The sequence below is a fragment of the Nycticebus coucang genome, chromosome 17, assembly GCF_027406575.1.
Source record: "Nycticebus coucang isolate mNycCou1 chromosome 17, mNycCou1.pri, whole genome shotgun sequence".
Lineage (NCBI taxonomy): Eukaryota > Metazoa > Chordata > Mammalia > Primates > Lorisidae > Nycticebus > Nycticebus coucang.
In genome coordinates this window covers 81517982-81539699 of record NC_069796.1, presented here as the reverse complement: position 1 = coordinate 81539699, position 21718 = coordinate 81517982, and the positions used below count along the sequence as shown (strand labels likewise).

The 21718-nt window shown below is 55.2% G+C and overlaps 1 protein-coding gene across 4 annotated transcripts; it reads left to right on the top strand.

Moving 5' to 3' along the window:
• The first annotated feature begins 4853 nt into the window (after positions 1 to 4853).
• Positions 4854 to 21525, top strand: DBN1 (drebrin 1). Of its 4 annotated transcripts, none has more exons than XM_053567500.1 (15): positions 4854 to 5662; positions 10107 to 10162; positions 10717 to 10829; positions 10966 to 11040; positions 11162 to 11308; positions 11413 to 11490; positions 11715 to 11866; positions 11946 to 12009; positions 17610 to 17669; positions 17750 to 17873; positions 18578 to 18715; positions 19048 to 19218; positions 19436 to 20106; positions 20402 to 20504; positions 20681 to 21525. In XM_053567500.1, exons 1-15 carry the CDS (start codon positions 5577 to 5579, stop codon positions 20749 to 20751), a joined length of 2109 nt encoding a protein of 702 aa, XP_053423475.1. In that variant the 5' UTR covers positions 4854 to 5576; the 3' UTR covers positions 20752 to 21525. The 4 variants fall into 4 exon arrangements, with proteins under 4 accessions (XP_053423475.1, XP_053423477.1, XP_053423474.1 ...); XM_053567499.1 differs by lacking the exon at positions 4854 to 5662 and adding an exon at positions 5912 to 6085; XM_053567502.1 differs by lacking the exon at positions 18578 to 18715 and having other exon boundaries at positions 4865 to 5662.
• The last annotated feature ends 193 nt before the right edge of the window (positions 21526 to 21718 follow it).

Genomic DNA, 21718 nt, shown 5'->3' with positions numbered 1-21718 from the left:
CACCTTTAGGAGAGATTTTATTAAAGGCAACAGTGTTTTAGATGAGGAAACTGAGGCTCTGAGAGGACAAGGAACCTATTCAGCGCCACCCAGCCAGAATGGCCTGGGCCTGCTGCTCCAAGGATCCAAGGCCAAGGCAACCCTTCCTTCCCAGCCCCTTGTGTGCCCCCATCACAGAGCTGCAAGGATCACAGTGTTCCAAAGGTAGGGTGCAAGGCTGTGCGGGTGGAGGCTGTAGGAACTGGGAAATGAATGCCCTTGTGTCAGGCAAGGAGGCCATTAGCACCCTTGGGAAGTGCAGTTTCCCCAGTGGAGGGGGCAGAGCCCATGGCAGGGGGCTGAGTGGGCAACTGGAGAGGCAGAGGGCTTGGGAGTGGGGGGAGGCCTTTCCCAGCTCAGAGCGGCTTGAGCTCATTTGGAATCAGCAGGGAGAGAGGCGGTGGCGGGTGAGGAACTGTTTCACCAGAGTATCAAGGCGATTCTGTCACTGCCTCCTCAGCCCTGGCTCCACATGGATATGGTACGCACAGAAGGTACACACACAGTCCCAGAACTCTCCTACCAGCTCTGCCACAGGAAGGAGCTGATGGGCTAGAGGGCTGGCAGCAGGTCTCCAGGGATCTGAGTTGGCCTGAATCCAAAGCTCACTCTGAGTGTGGATGGGCCCCTCTCAACTGGGGCCTAAAGGGAGGAGGCAGGGGACTACTGCTGCAGGGGTCATAGGGTTAGCTTGCTAACTGGGAGCCTGGGGAGAAGTCTGGAGCCCAGGAACAGCTGCTTGGGAGGTTGTATAGGCAGGAGTCACTTCAAAGTGGTCAGCAAGGATCCCAGGACAAGACCGAATCCTTCTGCTCAGGGTTGTGGGCACTGGAAGGTTTCACCCATGTCCCTTGCCACTGATAAATGTGGTTACTACTTGAGGACTAGGTAGGTTAGGAAGGACTCTTTTTTTTTTTTTTTTTGTGGTTTTTGGCCAGGGCTGGGCTTGAACCCGCCACCTCTGGCACATGGGACAGGCGCCCTACCCCGTTGAGCCACAGGCACCGCCCAGGAAGGACTTTTTCAGCTGTAGTTCAGGCTAGTAAAAAGAGCTAATTTAACTGAGGAAGTTAATGGCTCCAGACCTGGATGGATCCAGGTAGCCATGGATGCTACTGGGAATCTTGTTCTCTCTCCTCTCAGCGCTGGCTTTATTCTCAGGAGGCTCTCCCCATTATTGGCAGGTTATGGCGCCCCCCAGCACCAGACCCATACCCTGCCAGCTCAGCACCCGCAGTGGACAGAAACTTTCTTCATGTTTCCAGCAAAAGTCCCAGTGCTGATACCCTTTGAACTGACTTGGGTCACGAGTCCATCCCTGAAGTAGTCACTAGATCTGACCCAACCAGGCCTGGATCACATGCTCCCATCTGGAGCCAATTGTGGAAAATCCACCAGGCCAGGCACGGTGGCTCATGCCTATAATCCTAGCACCCTGGGAGGGTGAGGTGGGTGGAACACTGAAGTTCAGAAGTTTGAGACCAGCCTGAGGATAGTGAGACCCTGTCTTCACTAAAAATAGAAAAACTGGCTCGGCGCCTGAGCTGGTGGGTTTGAATGCAGCCCGGGCCTGCCAAACAGCAATGACGGCTGCAACCAAAAAATAGCCAGGTGTTGTGGTGGTCGCCTGTAGTCCCAGCTACTTGGAAGGCGGAGGCAGGAGAATAGCTTGAGCCCAGAAATTAGAGGTTGCTGTGAGCTGTGATGCCACAGCACTCTATCCAGGGTGACAGCTTGAGGCTCTGTCTCAAAAAAAAAAAAAAAAATAGAAAAACTGAGGCAAGAGTATTGCTTGAGCCCAAGAATTTGAGGTTACTGTGAGCTATAATGCCACAGTGCTCTAGTTAGGGCGCCAGAGAGAGACTCTATCTTAAAAATAAAATAAAATATAGCCAGGCGTTGTGGTGGGCACCTGTTCTCCCAGCTACTTGGGAGGCTGAGGCAAGAGAATGGCTTAAGCCCAAGAGTTTGAGGTTGCTGTGAGCTGTGATGTCACAGCACTCTACTGAGGGTGACATAGTGAGTTTCTGTCTCAAAGAAAAAAAAATAAGATAAAATAAAATATAAAATATCCTCAAACTGACCCTAGGAGGTAGGTATCATCATTACCATCCCCATCTTATAGTTGAAGACAGCGATTCAAGACAGGTCAGGCAACTAGCCTAAGGGCATACCATTAGCAATAAGCTTATTGGGAGAATAACTAATGTGAATAAAAATGGCTCACCAGGGCAGTGCCTGTGGCTCAGTGAGTAGGGCGCCAGCCTCATATACCGAGGGTAGTAGGTTCAAACCCAGCCCTGGCCAAACTGCAACAAAAAAAATAGCTGGGCGTTGTGGCGGGCGCCTGTAGTCCCAGCTACTTGGGAGGCTGAGGCAAGAGAATCGCCTAAGCCCAGAAGTTGGAGGTTGCTGTGAGCTGTGTGATGCCATGGCACTCTACCGAGGGCAACACAGTGAGACTTTGTCTCTAAAAAAATTAAAAAATGGCTCACCCAAGGCTGGGTGTGGTAGCTCACCACTGTAATCCTAGCACTTTGAGAGGCTGAGGCAGGTGGATTTCCTGAGCTCACCGGTTTGAGACTAGCCTCAGCAAGACTGAGAATAGTTGGGCATTGTGACGGGCGCCTGTAGTCCCAGCTACTTGGGAGGCTGAGGCAAGAGAATCGCTTGAGCCCAAGAGTTTGAGGTTGCTGTGAGCTATGATGTCAGAGCACTCTACTAAGGGTGACAGTGAGACTGTCTCAAAAAAAAGCGTCTGGCTCAGCGACAGGGGCAGATACCTGGGAAGTGCTGTGCGTTTTTTCAAGATGTGCTTGCAGGGGCAAGATGGAGCTAGAGAAGGTTCTACCAGCTAGTGCTGGAAAAGTCTTGCAGGCTCCCCTCAGCCTAGAAAGCTTCCTTACAGGTGTGGGGGAGCACAGAACAGGAAAGTGGGGGTGGAGGGAGGAGGGTGGGGCCATGAGAAGGAAGGGAGGAGATTCTTTTTTCTAAGCCTCCAACCAGTCACATTTTATCCACACAAAAGGTTATCAAAGAAAGCTCACACAGGGTTAAGTGTTTTAGCCAAGGTCACACAGCAAGGGATCAGTTTCTGCATCTGAATCCACCCTTGTTCTTATCTTTTCTACTCAGAGGAGCTAGAAGCCATGGGACCAGGCTCCCAGTGTGTGTGGGGAGACATGTCAGTAACTTGAAGGGTGATCAATCCTGGGGGGTGGCAGACATGAAGCCTGATGGGAGGCACCTACCAGTCACCCATCCTCTGAGAAGGCTGGGTATGTGGATTTCTGGGGCAGCCAGTGGCTAAAAGGAAGCAGGTTCTCAGAAAACAGAGTGACCAGTGGCCACCAACTCCCACCAGTCAAGGTAACTGAGAACTATGGATCCACTGAATCTGGCAACTTAGGAAACCACTGATGATCTTAGCCAGAGCAATGCCAGGGAAAATGGGGAGAGAAGAAGACAGATCACAGGCAACAGATGTCTGTATACATCTACAAATGATAGGAAGAAGATGATGGGAAAGGGAGCAGGCTGCAAAGACTACCAGGACACCACCTTGCTCTCCTGAAAAAAAACATAAAATTGGGTGTGGGATGTATGGGAACTCTATACTATCTTTGTAATTTTTTGGTAAATCTAAAACTGTTTTAAAATAGAAAGTTTATTTTAAAGTATTGGTGGCAAGAGGTGAGAATGGGTGTGTCTAGAGAGTTTGTAGGTGGCTAGTGGAAGGCAGGAATTTGAGGAGGGTGTACTTGGGGCTTCTGGTTTTTGGATGTGAAATTGAGTGTGTGGGAAGCTTAGGGAGGGGGGAGCTGTAAGCTAGGACAAGTCAAAAGGAGCAGGAAGAGGCTGTGGCCAGAGATGCAGATGCTTGGCCATCTGCCCACCCCTCCCCAGAATCCCAGAGGCTATAGGGTCTCCTCCCTCCTCAGAATCCTCCTCTTCTTCCCCAGATGGGTGATGGCTGAAGCTCTGTCCTCCCCATAACCCCTCACCCCTTCCCTTTCCCACCCTGTGTCACCCACTCAGGGATCTCCACTGCACCCCAACTGCACCTACTGGCTAGTTGGTCTGGGGCACAGGACCTGGGTTGACCCTGCCTGGGCCTTACTTTCAAGAGTTCTCAAGGAAGAGGCCTATGAAATGTTTTGAGTTTTAAAAGGGTTCTCCCTGCTCCAAAGTGCTGGGAACCACTGGTGGGCATATATGCACACCACTCTCCCTTGCTCTTCTGGCACAGTCAGTTACCAACTCAGAACTCAAAGGCCTAGCTAGAACCCCTTTCTCCTCTACCCCAGATGGGACCAAGTGAAATATGCTCAACGTGTCACCTCCCCTGGGGAGATGGGGTTGGGAGGTTTTTTAATGGTAGAAAAGGTTTCTGAGAGGAGGTAGAGGGTTTCAGGGTTCCATCCCAGCAAGGAATGGAGATGTTCCAGGAGGCTCTGGTGTGGCATTCACTCCTTTCAGGAGATTTCTCTGGGCCCCAGCCCCTCTGTGTTCAGAGCTTTAGGAAATACAGATGCCAGGAGGCTCACCCTGAAGTGTCCTTGGATTGCTGCCCTGGGAGTCTGGAGTTAGATGCTGCTTCCTGAATGCCACTTGGGATTCCTCTGGGAGAAGTGAGGAGAGAAGGAAACGTATTTCCTAGGCTGGCCCATCTGAAAGAGCACAGGTGTGGGTGGGGAAAGAGGCTGGCAAAGATGGGGTAATGGGGTAGGACTGGCCTGAGACAAGTCTATGGAGCAGGAGGGAGGGGTGCTGTTAGCAACTGGGATCAGGACAGGCCTAGGAAAGGTTGGACTGAGGAGGGTACAGTTAGGATGGCATGGTGAACGACCCGTAGTGCTACGCGTTGGGTCAGGAACAGGGCCAAAGCTGGGAGGGCAAACCTGGGATTGATTTGGGGTTGGAACTCAGATGGCAGTGGACAGTGATGGGTATGGACTAGGAATGGACCTTTCTTTCAGGGACAGAGCTGGGCTGCAAGACAGGCCAGAAGTGGTCCGGTATGTGAACTCGCTTGGGGCTAGGGATTAGGCTGGACCAGGGTGGAGGTAAATTAAACAATGGGTGGGGCTGGACCAGATAAGGACTGGGAGGGCAAAGGTGGGAACGGGGCTGAGTTTGGGACTGGGAAGAGGGTGAGCGCCTAAGTTGGGGTCAGGGGACGGGGCCAGAACGGGGGAGGGTTGGAGGTGCGGGAGGCATTGGCCCCGGCGCCGCGTGGAAGGCGCGTGAGCAAGGGGCGTGGGGGCGCCCGGGGCAGGCCGGGAAGGGGGGGCGGGCCTCCCCCTGGGCCGGCCCAGGCGGCGCTAGGACCGAGCAGGGAGGGAGCGAGCCGGGCGGAGCCAGAGCCCCCCGCCCCCCGCCGGCCGGCTCCCCTCCCCCGGCCGCTGGCTCGCTGGGTTCGCAGCGCTGCAGAGGCTCAGAGGCGTCGGCCGCGACTCCCTCTTTTTTCCTCCCTCCTTCTCCGTCCGTCCGTCCGTCTGTGCGTCTGTCCGTTCGGCCTCGGTCCGGCCCGAAGCATGGCCGGCGTCAGCTTCAGCGGCCACCGCCTGGAGCTGCTGGCGGCATACGAGGAGGTGATTCGGGAGGAGAGCGCGGCCGACTGGTGAGCCCCCCGCCCTCGCCCCGGCCCCTTTGTCCCCGCGCCGCCGCCGCCGCCGCCGCGCCTTTGTTTCCATTCGTCCCTGCCGCCCCGCAGCCAGGAAAGGAGGGGAAGACCCCGAAATGGTGCAACGGGCCGGGAGGGTCAGGGAGGGGCTGCCTTTGTGCGCGCCGGGGGAGGGGCCGGGTGAGCCAGGCGGGGCAGCGCTGGGCCCCTAGCGCCCGGAGGCGCCCCAGACGCTCAGTGGGAGCGGCGGCCGGTCGCAGGCCAGATGGACGCGGGGTCCACCAGGTGGACGCGGGGTCCGATGCGTGACTCCGGGCCTCGTGGCCCTGCGGGAGCCCATCCCCCACTTCCCACCATCCCCCTGCCCCGGGGACAGGTGTGCACGGGGCGGCCAAGGGCACCTTCGCCACCTTCCAGCGGGTGAGGACCGAGAGGGGACGGGGCGGGGACCGAGCTAGCGAAGCCAGCGCAGCTTGCCTGGCTTGGCCCGGCCCGGCCTCAGCACAAAGGAAAGCTAGGGCGGGGGAGGAGCGGAGCGGGCTGGGGGCCGGGGCGCCCCGCCCACTGGGGACCTCTCCGAGTTGGCCGCCCTCCCCCCCCCAACCTGGGCTGGAGTGTGATGGAAGGATGTTCACTGCCACATGGTGACTGCAAAGTGACTCCCAGACCTCTCCGGGTCACTGAAAAGGCAGGAATGATCAATTCTTTCCAATACTTGAAGCCGATAGCAGGGGCTAGGCAGCTGGGCTAGGGGATATCAAGGAGACTGACCTGCCTTTCTCTGGTGCCAGTCCAGATCCCTGGTACCTTGTTTTACCTCTGGAAAACAAGCAGAGGGACCCCCAAAGAGGGATCTGGGGGTGAGTAGGTCCCCTGGGTCCCTAGCATGGCTGCTGGGTCCCTGATAGGGGCTCTTCCTTCTGTTGTTCCCCCCCTTAGCTTGGGGAGGGTATGGACCACCTGCTCTGGGGCTGGAGCCCCTGGTGTGGCAGGAATAGAAAACCATGGGGTTCCACACTGCCCCATCCAGGAATCATCATCTCCTCAGAATACTCTTCTGGGGCAGGTACCCATTCTGTTCCTAAGCCTCTCCTCCCCTATAGACAGGAAATAGAGACTCTTCTCCTTGAGGAAACAGGCACTAAGTAAGGGCAGCTCCAAGAGACCCCACTTAGGCTGAAAGGGCAGCCAGGTAGACACACTGACCTGGGGGCTCGAGAAAGGGACAAGATGGCCAGGCGTCCATGCCATGGTACTGCAGCACTGGCGGGCAGCCAGCCTGGAGGGATGGACGAGGGAGACAAGCTCTTGTGTCCTGCAGGTCAGTCACAGGAGAAGCCAGCACAGGCTAAGCAGGCAGGTGGCCCACCCATTGTCCCAGCCCTTTCCCTGGGGGGCTGAGATCATGGGAGGAGTTCTGGGCAAGTGGCCGGTTTGGCTTGGTGAAAGAACTGGCCTTGGGATAAGTCCCTGCCTGGAGAGAGACCCAACTCATCCCAGAAAGCCTCCCTCACCCCCTACTCTGGGGAATGTTGTCTACCATCACCCTATTTTCTCTTAACCCCTGTAAAGCAGAGCTCTGGTGGCCTAGTGCCAGGGCCACACACTATTGCTGCCCCACATCATGCTGAGCAGAGGCCTCAGCTCCCACCATCCATGTGGCCAAAGTGAGTTATTCATCACTGGTGTGCGTCACCCCCCATCTGGGTTGTGTGTGGGACACACACAGATGCACACATGCACCCTCGCACATGCACACATTTGCTCACTCCCAAAGGCCCAGATAGCATTTTAGAGAAGGGCTATGAGGATCATATTCTGCAGAAGGGGGCATGAGTGCCCTAGCACCCAGCACAGAATGCAGTGGGGTCTCAAGACTCAAGGATAGACCCTGCACTTAGCCCAGAGGGAGGGGTGTCTTAGGTATAATTGTTGTCTACCCGCCCTTACCTTGCCTCTAATAAGGGAGAGAGTGATTGGGGGGCGGGGAGCCCACACCTAGGTGGCAGGGTATCTGAAATGAACCACTGCCCTGGCACTGAGAGCAGGTACCCAGGAAGTCAGGTTGTGCGGTGAGAAAGGCCACTGTTGCCTTGTTAGGATATGACTCATTGACCACCAACAAGTCTTTGGTCCTCTCTGGACCTCTTGGCAAAAAGAATAGAAGGCTCAACCATATTTGGGCTACCCAAGGCCTTTCCAGCTCTAATATCCTAAGAGTGGGATTGTCCTGAGGGGTCCACCTGCCCTCAGCCCCCTAGCTGACCCCTGGATCTCCCTGGAGCTGCCACAGGCCAGCTCCCATCTCACCCTTGTCCAGTTTCTCAGGCCTAGATGGTTTCTAAGAGTTTGTGTCACTATCACACACACCTACTGATGCTGCTCTGTGCTGGACAAAATGTGTTTTATTGAGCGAGTCAAGAGTTTTTGCCTTCATGAAGCTTCCAGTTCATGGAGAGATGTGTAGATTCCTGACTCTCCCATCCCATTTGGGTGTCCAGCAGATTCACTGCCAGGCCCAGGGTGCCTCAGGTTGTGGGGGTGGTAAATGCCCTGCGGAGGTATGGCTCGGGGGAAATTGCCTGGGGTGCTGGCATTGGACCCTGAAAGATGGAGGGGCTCAGTCAGGGATAGGAGTGAGGCAGAGAAGCAGATCTGGCGTTTCGTGTGAAGAGGATCACACAGGGTAAAGACTCCTACCCAGCCTTGTGCTTGGGATGGGAACCATCAGAGAGACCCAACATGTAATCTGATACGGAGTTATGATGGAAAGGCAGCTGAAGTGGAGCTGAGGGAGGTGGGCTGCTGAAGGTTTGAAATGAGGTGCGCTTTCTGTTGGGGAAGTGCTATGGCTGGAGCAGGAAGAGGTGGCGGGAGGTGGCCAGCCAGGGACTGACTATGGAAGAGCCCTTGGAGAGCCTGGGCAAGGTGAAGACAAGTCATCCCAGGTTGGGATGATACCTAGAACAGTGCCTGGAAACTGTTCCCAGTTTCTGTGAATGGAGAGGGGCAGACCCTGCTTCTCTGAGGACCCTTTGTTCCCAGTGACGGGTTAGGGCAGTCAGACAGGTGGTGGGACAATTGTGCTGGGAAGCAGCTGTTGGAGCTGGGCTGAGGCTGGGGCAACAGTTGGACCAGAAGCTCCCAGCTTCATAGCCCACTTGTGCCCTTTTCTAGAGGTGGGGGGGAGTGGATCAGGATGGAGTGGGGCTGGGGGCCATTTGACCCTGGCAGCAACCTCCCCAGGCTTAGGCCAGATATCCCCTCCACCCACCCCCCTTCGTTTCCTCTTCCTTCATTTCTCTCCTTTCTTCTATCTTAGTTTCTCTGCCTTTTCTCCCTGTTTTCTTTCTCCATTGCCCTCCTCTCCTGTCTTTCCTCCTCACAGCCTCCTGCCTTGGCACTTGAGATTTAGTTTGGAGAAGGGTGTGAGCCCTTCTAAACCTCAGGAACAAGGCTCTTCCCAGGTGGCAGGACTCTTCCTCCCTGCTAATGGCAGGTGGCAGGACCCTTCCTCCCTCCTAGAGTCCTCAGCCTGTGCCTGCATGTGGGTGGGAGGCATCCGGACTCTGCACTCCCCTCTTTGCTGCACACCCCTCAGTGAAATGGATGTGCCGGGAGAGAAGGAGCCAGGCCAGACAAAGCAAGGGAAGAGGAGGAAGGAGGAAGGCTGCTAGGTCAGCTTTCTGGCAAAGCTAAGGCGGAAGGAAAGGCCAGCACTCCCAGGAGGCAGACAGAGGCCTCAGCTGGGTGGAGGGGACATAGTGGGTGGAAGGCCAGGAGCCAAGGCTGCCCTGGGGCCAGAGTCTAGGCAGAGAGACTGCAGTGACCTCATCCCCATTTCAGAGAGGCGGAGATTGAGGCTGAGGGTGGGTCCCCAGGGTCCTTTGTGTTCCTGGAGAATGCAGCTGGGGTGGGCTGATTGTGTGCCAATTGCCAGGTTGCTGTGGTTACGGGGGGATGCCCATAGCTGTGAATGTGCCAGGTTCTGTCTCCTCCCCTTCCCTCCCCATGGGGGGGAGGGGCAGCGGGTACCGAGGCACGTGCCAGGTACGTTCCTGGCACTGGCCAATGGGGGATGAGGATTGTGGTAGCCAGGGAACGGTAACCAAGGAACCGTCGCCTTGGAATCTCCATCGCATACCACTCCACTGGGTTGTAGGCTGGCAGGGCCAGGGCTGGGATACTCTGAGCTCCACCAAGCAGCAGTTTCTCCCTCATTCCCTGCTCCCCACTTGACCCAAGCCCTCAAAGGGCTACCAGTATGTACCCTGCTGGGCTCCCACCTGAAATGGTGCTTGGCCCTGTTATGGCAATAGCAGGAGCCCTCCCTGCTCCTGTCCCCTTCTCTCCATGTCCTTCTCCCTCCCCAGAGCCATCCCCACTCAAAATTGGTAGCCTGGACCTTGAGATTTAGATGAGACACCTCCCCTTTCCCCAGGGCTCTATACACATATGAAGATGGCTCAGATGACCTCAAGCTTGCAGCCTCAGGAGGTAAGAATTCCAGCTGTTCCTTGGCCTTCCTCTCCTCGCCTCCTCTGGTTTTCTTCCCCACCCACCTGGCTCCCAGCCACCTTCCTGCCTGCATCCAACAGACCCACACTTGTCCAAGGGGTGTTCTTCTTCCTTCTTTAGTCATCCATGGAGGGAGCCTTGCTTAACATTTGACTTCTGAGAAGACTGAGCCTCAGAGAGGGAAAATGATTTGCCCGGAGTCACACAGCTGAGGGGGAGGGGACCTAGGGATGGCCTGAATTAGCACCAAAGCTAGAAGGCTTTTTTTGCCTTGCTGGGCACTAGCACCTAGTGAGATGTGATGATGTGTGACCTACCCCAAATCAGTCTTGGAAGGTTCCAAGGCAAACCCAGGTCCTCTGTCCCCTACCCCCCACATTCCAGCCCAGAATGTGACCTCCAGATCTCAGAGGCCAGAAGACCCTTGGCTATGCTTGCAGAGCCCATGAGAAGTCTTTCCTTTGGGTTCCGGGCCCTTTTTAGGGTAAGGGTTTAGGAGATGGAGAGTCCTGACCCTTTCCTGACTCCCCCAGAAGGGGGCTTGCAGGAGCTTTCAGGCCACTTCGAGAACCAGAAGGTGATGTACGGCTTCTGCAGCGTCAAGGACTCACTGGCTGCTCTGCCAAAATACGTGCTCATCAACTGGGTATGCAGCTTCAGGCTGGGGAAGGGAGCTGAGGGAGAGAACACCAGCCCTGGGGAAGGTAGTCAAGGGCCTGGCACCTCATATGTGGGGCCCCTGTTGTCCTTTTCTGACCCCGTCTTTGCTTGGTACTTTGTAGGTAGGTGAAGATGTGCCTGATGCCCGTAAGTGCGCTTGTGCCAGCCATGTGGCCAAAGTGGCTGAGTTCTTCCAGGTGTGTATGGGGTCAGGGCTTATGGTGTATGGGTGGGGATAGCCGTCCTGGTCTGTGTGCCAGGGGTAGTAATGGTAGGGATCCCTGATACCACCTGAACACTGCCTTCTTCTTGTGGAAGGGCGTCGATGTGATCGTAAACGCCAGCAGTGTGGAAGACATCGATGCAGGTGCCATTGGGCAGCGGCTCTCCAACGGGCTGGCGCGGCTCTCTAGCCCTGTGCTGCACCGGCTGCGGCTGCGGGAGGATGAGAACGCAGAGCCCGTGGTCAGTGTGTGCCTGGGGCTGCCTGGTTTTGCCTAAATGTGCTGACACCTGAGTCTGGCCTGCTGGGTCCCTCTTAGGGCTCACCCTTTGCTTTGACTCTGCAGGGTACCACCTACCAGAAGACGGATGCAGCTGTAGAGATGAAGCGGATTAACCGCGAGCAGTTCTGGGAGCAGGCCAAGGTCTGAGACCCTGAGCGTGGCCTTCAGACTGAGCTGTCCCTCCTAGGCCTCATGGGGCAGCTCTGAGTCCCTCAATTGGGACAGCAGAGAGCCCTCTTGACCTTGTGCCCACATGGCTCTCCCCTGACTCCCCAGAACCACTGCTTCCTCAGTCCTGGGGCAGGGAGGGACTGGAGGGGCCGGGCCCCCAGGCTCAGGGCCTGCCCCTCCTCTGCTGCTTGCAGAAGGAGGAAGAGCTGAGGAAGGAGGAGGAGCGGAAGAAGGCCCTGGATGAGAGGCTCAGGTTCGAGCAGGAGCGGATGGAGCAGGAGCGGCAGGAGCAGGAGGAGCGTGAGCGGCGCTACCGGGAGCGGGAGCAGCAGATCGAAGAGCACAGGTGAGCCCACCCATCGGTGGTCCTCCAGGTGTCCAGGGCAGCCCACAGGAGTGCTTCCTGCTTAAATTTATCATTTCAGGAGGAAACAGCAGACTTTAGAAGCTGAAGAGGCCAAGAGGAGGTTGAAGGAGCAGTCCATCTTTGTAAGTTCTTTGCCAGGACTCCTGGTCTCCTGGTCCAAGAAGTGAGGATGGTCCCTTTGTTCCTGGGCCTCGTGGGGAGATCAGTGGCTTGGGGACAGCACAGGCGTTCTGGGAGCCTGCCTGAGCATGGCGGGGGTCATGGAGCTTCTGGCCTGGCACCCCATTATATGGGGCTCTGGCCTCTGACTGGAAAAAAGACTAATTTGGAGAAGCTCAGGGTAGTTTATCTTGCTCAGAAGAGAAAATCTACATTGACCCCCTCACTGACCAGCCTCCTCCTTCCCCCACAGTGAGGCCAGGGGAGTTCAGGGTAGATTAGACACAGTTCTTGCATTTAGGCTCAAGGCCTGGTTCCTGCCACAGAGTGCTGCAGAGTGGTGTGTGAGCCTGGGCCAGTGCTTTAAGCAACTATCCTCGAGTGTGCAGTGTCTTCTTTGTTTTTTGTCTTGTTTTGAGACAGAGTCACACTTGTCACCCTTGGTAGGGTGACGCGGTGTCATAGCGCACAACAACCTCAAACTCTTGGGCTCAAGCGATTCTCTTGCTTCAGCCTCCCAAGTAGCTGGGACTACAGGCACCCGCCACAATGCCTGGCCATTTTTTAGAGACGAGGTCTCGCTCTGGCTCAAGCTGGTCTCAAACCTGTGAGCTCAGGCAGTTCACCCACCTCAGCCTCCCAGAGTGCTAGGATTACAGGCGTGAGCCACCATGCTGGGCCTTGCAGTGTCTCCTTTGGAGCAGCTCCCTTCCTCATGGGCTGCCGTCCATGTCTCTGAATCTTCATTCCTATCGAATGGCCCAAAGGTCCTGTGTATTAGTTCCTGAAAATCACAACGCAGTCAAAATCTCTGTGCTTTGAATTGAATTTAGTATTTCAGAAATAGCTAAGGTTGTTTAGGGCTAAACATGGTTTAGTTCAAGAAGGGTGGTGGGGGCTCATACTCATCTGGATTAGGACTGTGAAGGCCAGATCTTGGGCCATGGGGGTGCAAACTAGCTTCAGGGTCACACCCATAGGAGACTGAGAGGGAGGAAGTAAGAAAGTCATGTAGGCACTAGCATTAAGTGGCTGTTGAGGGTCACTCCAGTCACATCAGCCCCTGGATGGGTGGAGATCATGAGTGGTTGGTAAGCAGCAGCCTCTGTCATCCATTCAGTGAACACCTTCCACCTGCATGGGCCAGGTGTTAGAAACAAGGTGGAGAACAAGATGGGCATGATCTTTCTTTTTAATTAGTTGATTCTGTCTGTTCTTAATTGTAAAATATGCATTACATAAAATGTACCATTTAAACCATTTTGAAGTGTATAGGTCAGTACATTCACATTGCTGTGCAGCCATTACCACTATCCATCCATCTCTAGAACTTTCCATCTTGCAAAACTGAACCTTCGTTCACACTAAACAATAACTCCCCATTCCCCAATGCTCACCCCCCAGCAGCCATCCTGCTTTCTGTCTCTATGAATTTGACTACTCTGTATACTTGCTTAGGAGAATTATACAATGTTTATCCCTTTTGTGACTGGCTTATTTCATTTTGCATGTTGTCTTGAGATTTATCCACGTTATAGTATCTGTCAGAATTTCCTTCCTTCATTTATTTATTTATTTTTGAGATAGACTCTCACTTTGCCACCCTCGGTAGAGCGCTGTGGCATCACAGCTCATAGCAAGCTCAAACTCTTGGGCTCAACTCGTTAGCCTCCCAAGTAGCTGAGACTACAGGTACCCACCACAATGCCTGGCTATTTTTAGAGATGTGGTCTCGCCCTCGCTCAGGCTGGGTTTATTTTATTTATTTATTTATTTATTTATTTATTTTTTTGTAGAGACAGAGTTTCACTTTATTGCCCTCGGTAGAGTGCCGTGGCGTCACACAGCTCACAGCAACCTCCAACTCCTGGGCTTAAGCGATTCTCCTGCCTCAGCCTCCCGAGTAGCTGGGACTACAGGCACCCGCCACAACGCCCGGCTGTTTTTTGGTTGCAGTTTGGCCGGGGCTGGGTTTGAACCCGCCACCCTCGGCATATGGGGCCGGCGCCCGCTCAGGCTGGTTTTAAACCGGTGAGCTCAAGCAGTCTACCCGCCTTGTCCTCCCAGAGTGCAAGGATTAGAGGCATGAGCTACCACACTCATCCTGACAGTGGACATTCTAGATCAGTATGGTGGCCTTGTAACTTCAGGTCCTCTTAAAGAAGATCCCATGTGGGTGGCGCCTGTGGCTCAGTGAGCAGGGCGCCGGCCCCATATGCCGAGGGTGGCGGGTTCAAACCCAGCCCCGGCCAAACTGCAACAAAAAAATAGCCGGGCGTTGTGGCGGGCGCCTGTAGTCCCAGCTACTCGGGAGGCTGAGGCAGGAGAATCGCCTAAGCCCAGGAGTTGGAGGTTGCTGTGAGCTGTGTGACGCCACGGCACTCTACCGAGGGCAATAAAGTGAAACTCTGTCTCTACAAAAAAAAAAAAAAAAAGAAGATCCCATGTGAGAAACTTTGAAACTTAACACCATAAAATGCTTTCTCTTGGCTTAAGGAGCTGTTCTGCTTTCTCTCCTCTGTTATTAATAAGAATTGCATTTCTTGTCTGGGATCTCTTTTGGCTGGGGCAGCCAGGGAGCTCTCATGTATCTGAAAATGCTTAGGCACAATGCTCTTGACCCTTACAGTTAGCATATTGATCTCTCTCCTACCTACAGTCCTTGTTTCAGTGTTGGTCACATGGTTGGTAGTGAAGCCTTTGTTGGTAAGCTGCCACTGTTTGTTTTGTTTTGAGATAGGGTCTTGCTCTGTTGCCCAGGCTGGAGTTCAGTGGCAGGATCACAGCTCACTGCAGACTCCAACTCCTGGGTTCTAGTGATCCTCTTGCCTCAGCCTCTTGAGTATAGAGGATTAGGATATAGAGTATATAGGATTACAAGTATGCATCCAGGCCAGGCCCACCAAACAACATGGACGGCTGCAACCAAAAAATAGCCAGGTGTTGTGGCAGGTGCCTGTAGTCCCAGCTACTTGGGTGGCGGGGGCAGGAGAATCGCTTGAGCCCAGGAGTTAGAGGTTGCTGTGAGCTGTGATGCCACTGCACTACCAGGGCAATAGCTTGAGGCTGTGTCTCAAAAAAAAAAGAAAAAAGGATTACAGGTATGTACCACCATGCCCAACTAATAAAATAAACATTTTTTTGCTAGAGGGTGGGGTCTCACCATGTTGCCCAGGCTGATCTTGAACACCAGGCCTCAGGAGATGCTCCTGCCTTGATCTTACAGAGTGCTGGGATTATAAGCATGAGCCACTGTGTCTGGCCTGGTCCGTTTTTTGAACAAAACAGGAGCCTAGTGAGATTACATACACTAGGCAGGGGCTGCAAAGGCTGGTGGTTTGTATGTTTGTTTTTGGGAAGGCAAAGACCCTGGCCAGACTGGAACCCAGTGGGCTGAGGAGTGGGAGGAATTTGGTAGGGAATAGAGAGCAAGGTCAGAGGAGGAGTTCACACTTCATTCTGGAAGACAAAAAATTATCGTTGTATGACTTCTTGTGGGGAATAAATACTATGAAGGGCCCTTCTTTTTTTTTTTTTTTTTTTGTGGTTTTTTGGCCAGGGCTGGGTTTGAACCCGCCACCTCCGGCATATGGGACTGGCGCCCTACTCCTTGAGCCACAGGCGCTGCCCCATGAAGGGCCCTCTAATGCATTCTGATAGACAAGTATGTGTGCTCGAATTACAGCCCGCGGGCCACATGAGGCGGTGTGATTGTATTTGTTCCCATTTCATTTTTTTACTTCAAAATAAGATATGTGCAGTGTGCATAGGAATTTGTTTATAGTTTTTTTTTTTTTTTTTTTTGTAGAGACAAGAGTTTCACTTTATTGCCCTCGGTAGAGTGCTGTGGCGTCACACGGCTCACAGCAACCTCCAACTCCTGGGCTTAGGCGATTCTCCTGCCTCAGCCTCCCGAGTAGCTGGGACTACAGGCGCCTGCCACAACGCCCGGCTATTTTTTTGTTGCAGTTTGGCCAGGGCTGGGTTTGAACCCGCCACCCTTGGTATATGGGGCCGGTGCCCTGCTCACTGAGCCACAGGCGCTGCCCTGTAGTTTTTTTTTTTTAACTATAGTCTGGCTCTCCAACTGTCTGAGGGACAGTGAACTGGGCCCCTGTTTAAAAAGTTTGAGGACCCCTGTAGGCTGTGTGCTCAAAAATAAGCCCTGTTACTTCACCACCTCAGCTGTAGCTTCTTGTTCACCTGGCCCCTTCTGCCTCATGAGCAGCAGGGGACACTGAATAAGATGCCTTCAGTATAGTGAGTTGGTTGCACAAACATGTACCAGCCTTGTGCTGGCCACTCTTAGACCCAAGTCCTCATCCTGTGTCACTCATAGGGAGTGGGGGAGATAACCCCAGAAACAGAAAATCATGATATAATATAATCTGTGGTGGGTGTCAGGGACACCCAGGAGGCAGTGCCCAAGCTATGGCTGGAACTACAGGGTCAGGGCATGGGGTAGGGGTCAGGTTGAATGGAGAGAGGTTGTCTCCTATGCCAAGGCACAGAGATGAGCAATGGCATGCCTGTTCGAGGAGTCATGATTGCATCATGCTGAGGACTTGACATCTACATCAGTGTGTGGGCAAGTTGGGGCGGGACAGGAGCATGTTGGAGAGGTGACGGGTAGGTCAGGTGGGGGAAGGGGAATATGGGCTGGGTCAGGGGTCCTGCCTACCTGTGCCCCTTCAGAACATGTGTGAAGTGGGCAGGTGAAGCCCAGCAGGGCACAGTGGGAGCTGTGGCAAGTACATGCATGCCTTGTGTCAGGCAGCTTGCAGTGCAACCCTGGCCCACAGCTGCTCCGGGGGCATGCAGGTAGTATTGCCAGGGCCTCTGGCATTTCAAGAGAAACTGGATTCCAATTTCAGTTTGAGAGTTCCTGATTTTTAAGTAGTGGCAACTAATTAACATAGTTTAAAAATATCACACCAGCAAAACAAAAGCCATCTGTGGGTCATATTCAGCCAGCACTTGCTGTGGCTCATGGGAAACCTGAGGACTCTAAGCTGGGGAAAACCATGATCTGGATTTTGGGAAGGTCCTTTCAGGGCCTATAGAGGGCAGCAGCTAAATGAGGAGAGCAGGGAAACTGGGACCAGTGAGGAGTCTGGGTTATGATGCTGGGGCAATGATGGGAGTGTGGTGACCCTGGTACTGGCATAGCAGGGCTGACGAAAGTTAGCTACAAAGAAAGGCATGTTCCTGGGTGCCTGCTTAGATGGACAAGTGAGCAAGCAGGTGAGTGATCTAGGTGCCCATGGCCTGGCGATTATGTGGCCAAGGGCCTGGAGGGTGGGGAGAGGGTCTGTGTGCAAAGTGGTGAAGACAGCAGTGCTGCCTCAGAGATTCTTTCTCCCAGATTGTGGACCAAACATGCAGGCCTTAAGAAAGCCAAGAGCCACATGATTGCAAGAGGGACTTTACCTAACAATTGCAATCAGTGTAACTGGCTTATTGTACCCTCAATGAATCCCCAACAATTAAAAAAAAAAAAAAGAAAGAAAGCCAAGAGCCCTTGTGGGGTGGGTGCCCAGGACACTGTCCCTTTGGTTTCCAGGGTGACCAGCGTGATGAGGAAGAAGAAACCCAGATGAAGAAGTCAGAATCAGAGGTAGAGGTGAGAGCTGGGGGCACGGGACAGGTGAAGTGGGTGGAGGCTCCCTCAACCTGGCACCAACCCTTTCCTTATTTTCTCAGGAGGCAGCAGCCATTATTGCCCAGCGGCCTGACAATCCACGGGAGTTCTTCAAGCAACAGGAACGAGTTGCATCAGCCTCTGCAGGCAGCTGTGATGTGCCCTCGCCCTTCAACCACCGGCCAGGTAGTCCCAGGCAATCCCAGGTCTCACCCCCACCTGACCTCCACTCCTCAGGTCATGGCCCCAAGCCTCTTTGGGACTCTTTCTTAGAAGGAAAGCCTTGCCCAACGACCCCTTGGAGAAGGAGAGGCCCTTCATCCAACGTGCTTCCACCTACCGCTTTCCAGGTGGCAGAACACCCAGAAGGGCCCGGGGCAGTGTCAATGTTGAGCCTTGGCTGAGCAAGGGCAGTGCGAGGGCCAACTGGGCAGCTCTGGCGTGGGCTGGGGCATATAGCACCAGCCTCTGGGAGTAGCCCTGCTGGGACGAATTAGGTCTGGCCTGAAGGGTTGAGGATGCATGTGGGTTGGGCTCTCACCTTGGCTCAGGTTGAGCCTGCATCCCGCCCCTGGGCTCCGTTTGGCCCCTCCCTGCGCTTTGCCCCGCCCCCACTGCCCAGCGCTCTCCTATGCTCGCTATTGCTGGTCCAAGTGTGCTTGGCCCTGTGTGTGCTGCTGTCCCTGTTGTGCTGCTGCTCAGAGGCTGGCTGTGTGTAGCAGGCTCTGTACTGTGCGTTTGCTGCTGGGTTTGGCTGAGTGTGCGCCCTGGCTGGAGGCAGCTTGGACATCCAGGGCTAGCCCTGGGGGCGGGTGAAGCCTCAGGCGGGGGTGGGGGAGACTGACCCTCTCTTGTCCTCTGTCTTTCTCTGTCTGTCTCTCTCTTGGCAGGTCGTCCGTACTGCCCTTTCATAAAGGCATCGGACAGTGGGCCTTCCTCCTCCTCCTCTTCCTCCTCCTCCCCTCCAAGGACTCCCTTTCCCTATATCACCTGTCACCGCACCCCAAACCTCTCTTCCTCCCTCCCATGTAGGTAGCAGCCCCAGGCCTCTGCGGGGGGTAAGGAGGGCCCCCGCCTCCCAGCAGCTTCCCACCCTCACTTCCCTAGCCTGACTGCTGATCTCTGGTGTTTGTCCCCAGAGGAGGTACTGCCTGCCTCTTGCCCCTGGCCCTGTGGGGCACTGGCCCCCAGGGGCCTGGCTTATAGGGTCTGGAGCTATAGTCTGGTCCCTGGGGGACCTGGAAAGCTCCCAGCCCCCACTCAGACTCCAGAGAGGAGGTGCTGGCCAGGCCCCAGGTGCACAGTCCTGGTCCCATCTGGCTCCCCTGCCCTTACTAACCAACCTGGGGTTTTCCCACAGGCAGTCACCTGGACAGCCACCGGAGAATGGCACCCATCCCCATCCCCACCCGGAGTCCATCCGACTCCAGCACAGCCTCCACCCCGGTCGCTGAGCAGGTCGAACGGGCCCTGGATGAGGTCACATCCTCGCAGCCTCCACCATTGCCACCGCCACCCCCACCAGCCCAAGGTGAGCTAGGGGACCTCTCTACACTGGAGCTGCTGAGGGGTTTAAAGATACTAGGTAAAGTGATACCGGGTGGAGGCAATTGGTGCTGAGATGATCCCTTCAGGTAAGTCCCCAACTCCCTCTCTCATTGGGTAGGCAGGTAGTATAGTGTCTGCCCAAGGTCTCCAACCTTCCCCAAGGGAGCTGATTGTATCTGTCTCCTCCATTGCTGTGACAGAGACCCAGGAGCCCAGCCTGGACAGTGAAGAGACAAGAGCAGCAGCCCCTCAGGCCTGGGCTGGCCCCAGGGAGGAGCCCCCTCAGGCACAGTTGCCTCCCCGTGGACAAGGCAGCCCTGAGGAGGACTTGATGTTCATGGAGGAGTCTCCAAAGCAGGTTGTCCCGACTGCCCCAATGGAGCCTGCAGTGGAGCCTGCTGAGGTTGATACCACTGTGGCAGACACCTCAGTGGCTGATGCTGACGCAGCTAACACCATTGAATCTGCCACTATCACTGCTGACACCACTGTTGCCAACAATGTCCCTGCCACCACTGCCAGCCTCATCGACCTATGGCCTGGTGATGGGGAAGGGGCCTCTGCACCCAGGGCCCCCACGCCATCCTTGGGTACTGAGGTCACCCTGGCAGAGGTGCCCCTGCTGGATGAAGTGGCTCAGGAGCCCCTGCCACCTGCAGGTGGAGGCTGTGCCAACCTTCTCAATTTTGATGAGCTGCCTGAACCGCCAGCCACCTTCTGTGACCCAGAGGAGGAAGCAGAAGGGGAGCCCCTGGCTACCCCCCAGGCCCCAGCTCTGCCCTCAGCTTTCGAGCTGGAGCAGGAGCCAGAGCTGGAGCAGGAGCCCCACCTGCTGACCAATGGCGAGACCACCCAGAAGGAAGGGACCCAGGTCGGGCAGGGAGAAAGTGGGGGTGGGTGGGTTGAGGGGAGGGCTGGTAGTTGGGCTAAGTGGGGTTTGGCTCTCTTCAGGCTTGCAGCTGTACCCACCTCTCTCATTATTGGGGGGATGCTCACTCCACTCCCTTTCTCTGGGCCATCTCCGGTCCTGTTCCCTGTGCAGGCTTCTGTGTTTCCCTAGCAACTACTGATGGAATCATCGGTTGCTGAGGAAACCAGCTCAGGCCTGATAGGTCAGCCCTAGTCCTGCTGGGTGGGGCCCAGTGACCTGGTGCTTTCCCCTGCAGGCCAGCGAGGGGTACTTCAGCCAGTCACAGGAGGAGGAGTTTGCCCAATCTGAAGAGCTGTGCGCAAAGGCTCCACCTCCTGTGTTCTACAATAAGCCTCCAGGTAGTACTGGGAGAGATGGTGGGAAGGAGTTCGGGTGAGGGGTCTGAATGTTGGCTGGCACTCTCCCCTCTTCTCCCCCCACACACACACTGCTGGCACAGCTCCCAGAGGTTGGGGACAAAATCAGGGATATGCTGGGCCATCTCTTTAAATCCTTTCCCCTCCTAACACCATAGAAATCGACATCACCTGCTGGGATGCAGACCCAGTACCAGAAGAGGAGGAGGGGTTCGAGGGTGGCGATTAGTGATGGTGCCAGCCCTAGGTGCCCTCACCAAGGCCGCCCACCTGCGCTGCCTCTGGCCAGACGGCCCGCCGCACCTGCAGCTCCGCCTGGCACCCACTCTGGATTCCGGCCCTGGCCGGGGACTTGGCCGCTTCCCTACCCACAGGGCCTGACTTTTACAGCTTTTCTCTCTTTTTTTTTTAAAGTTGATAGGAGACTTGTACAGTTGACTGGTTTTCCTTCCGTTGGTAGTTGAGCCGCTGTTGCAAATTCCACCCCTCCCCGCCCGGTCCGGATTATAGCTCTTAGTCCTCCTTGCTCAGCTGGCCAGGGCACAGGTCTCACCCTGCTTGGGGCCTGGCGTGGGGGGAGCTCTGGTGGGAAAATGTACCCCCACCTCTTTTCCTAGTTTTATGTTTCTTGGAAAAATATCACTTTGTATTCTCTGTCCAGGGCTTCAGATATTTTGCACGAATTTTAAAACATGGCAATAAATGGCTCGTGGGCTCTGGCTCCCTGGGACCTCCTCCCTGCCTGGCCCAAAGGAAGTAGCAGGTCCAGCTGGGGCCCCTCGGCTACCCCGCCCTCTCCTGCCGGGCAGGTCCCAGGCTGGAGGCCCTAGGCGAGATTCAGGTCAGGGCTGTGGATGGGGCCCCGGGGCTTTAGTGGCCCCTCCCCAACTCCTTCCTCTTTGCTTGGGCTCCTTTTTCACATTCAGTAACTGTTTTTTTGGAAAGCACAAACTTCTGTAACGGGTCGTGCTCATGTCTGTTAATAAAGAAATCCAGATCCCTTTGGGCCTGCTGCTCTGGGCCTCCAGGGGCTGATCTGGTGTGGGCCGCCCCTCCCGCCTCACTGGCTACAAAGGGAGCGGTGTCTTTCTGCCACCAGGGGGGCGCCCTGACCGTGATCTCAAAGGTAGGCTTGGGGAGGAGGGGTCTCAGGCTCACCAGGGAACCCGTCTTTGGTCCCGGAAGGCGGCTGACCT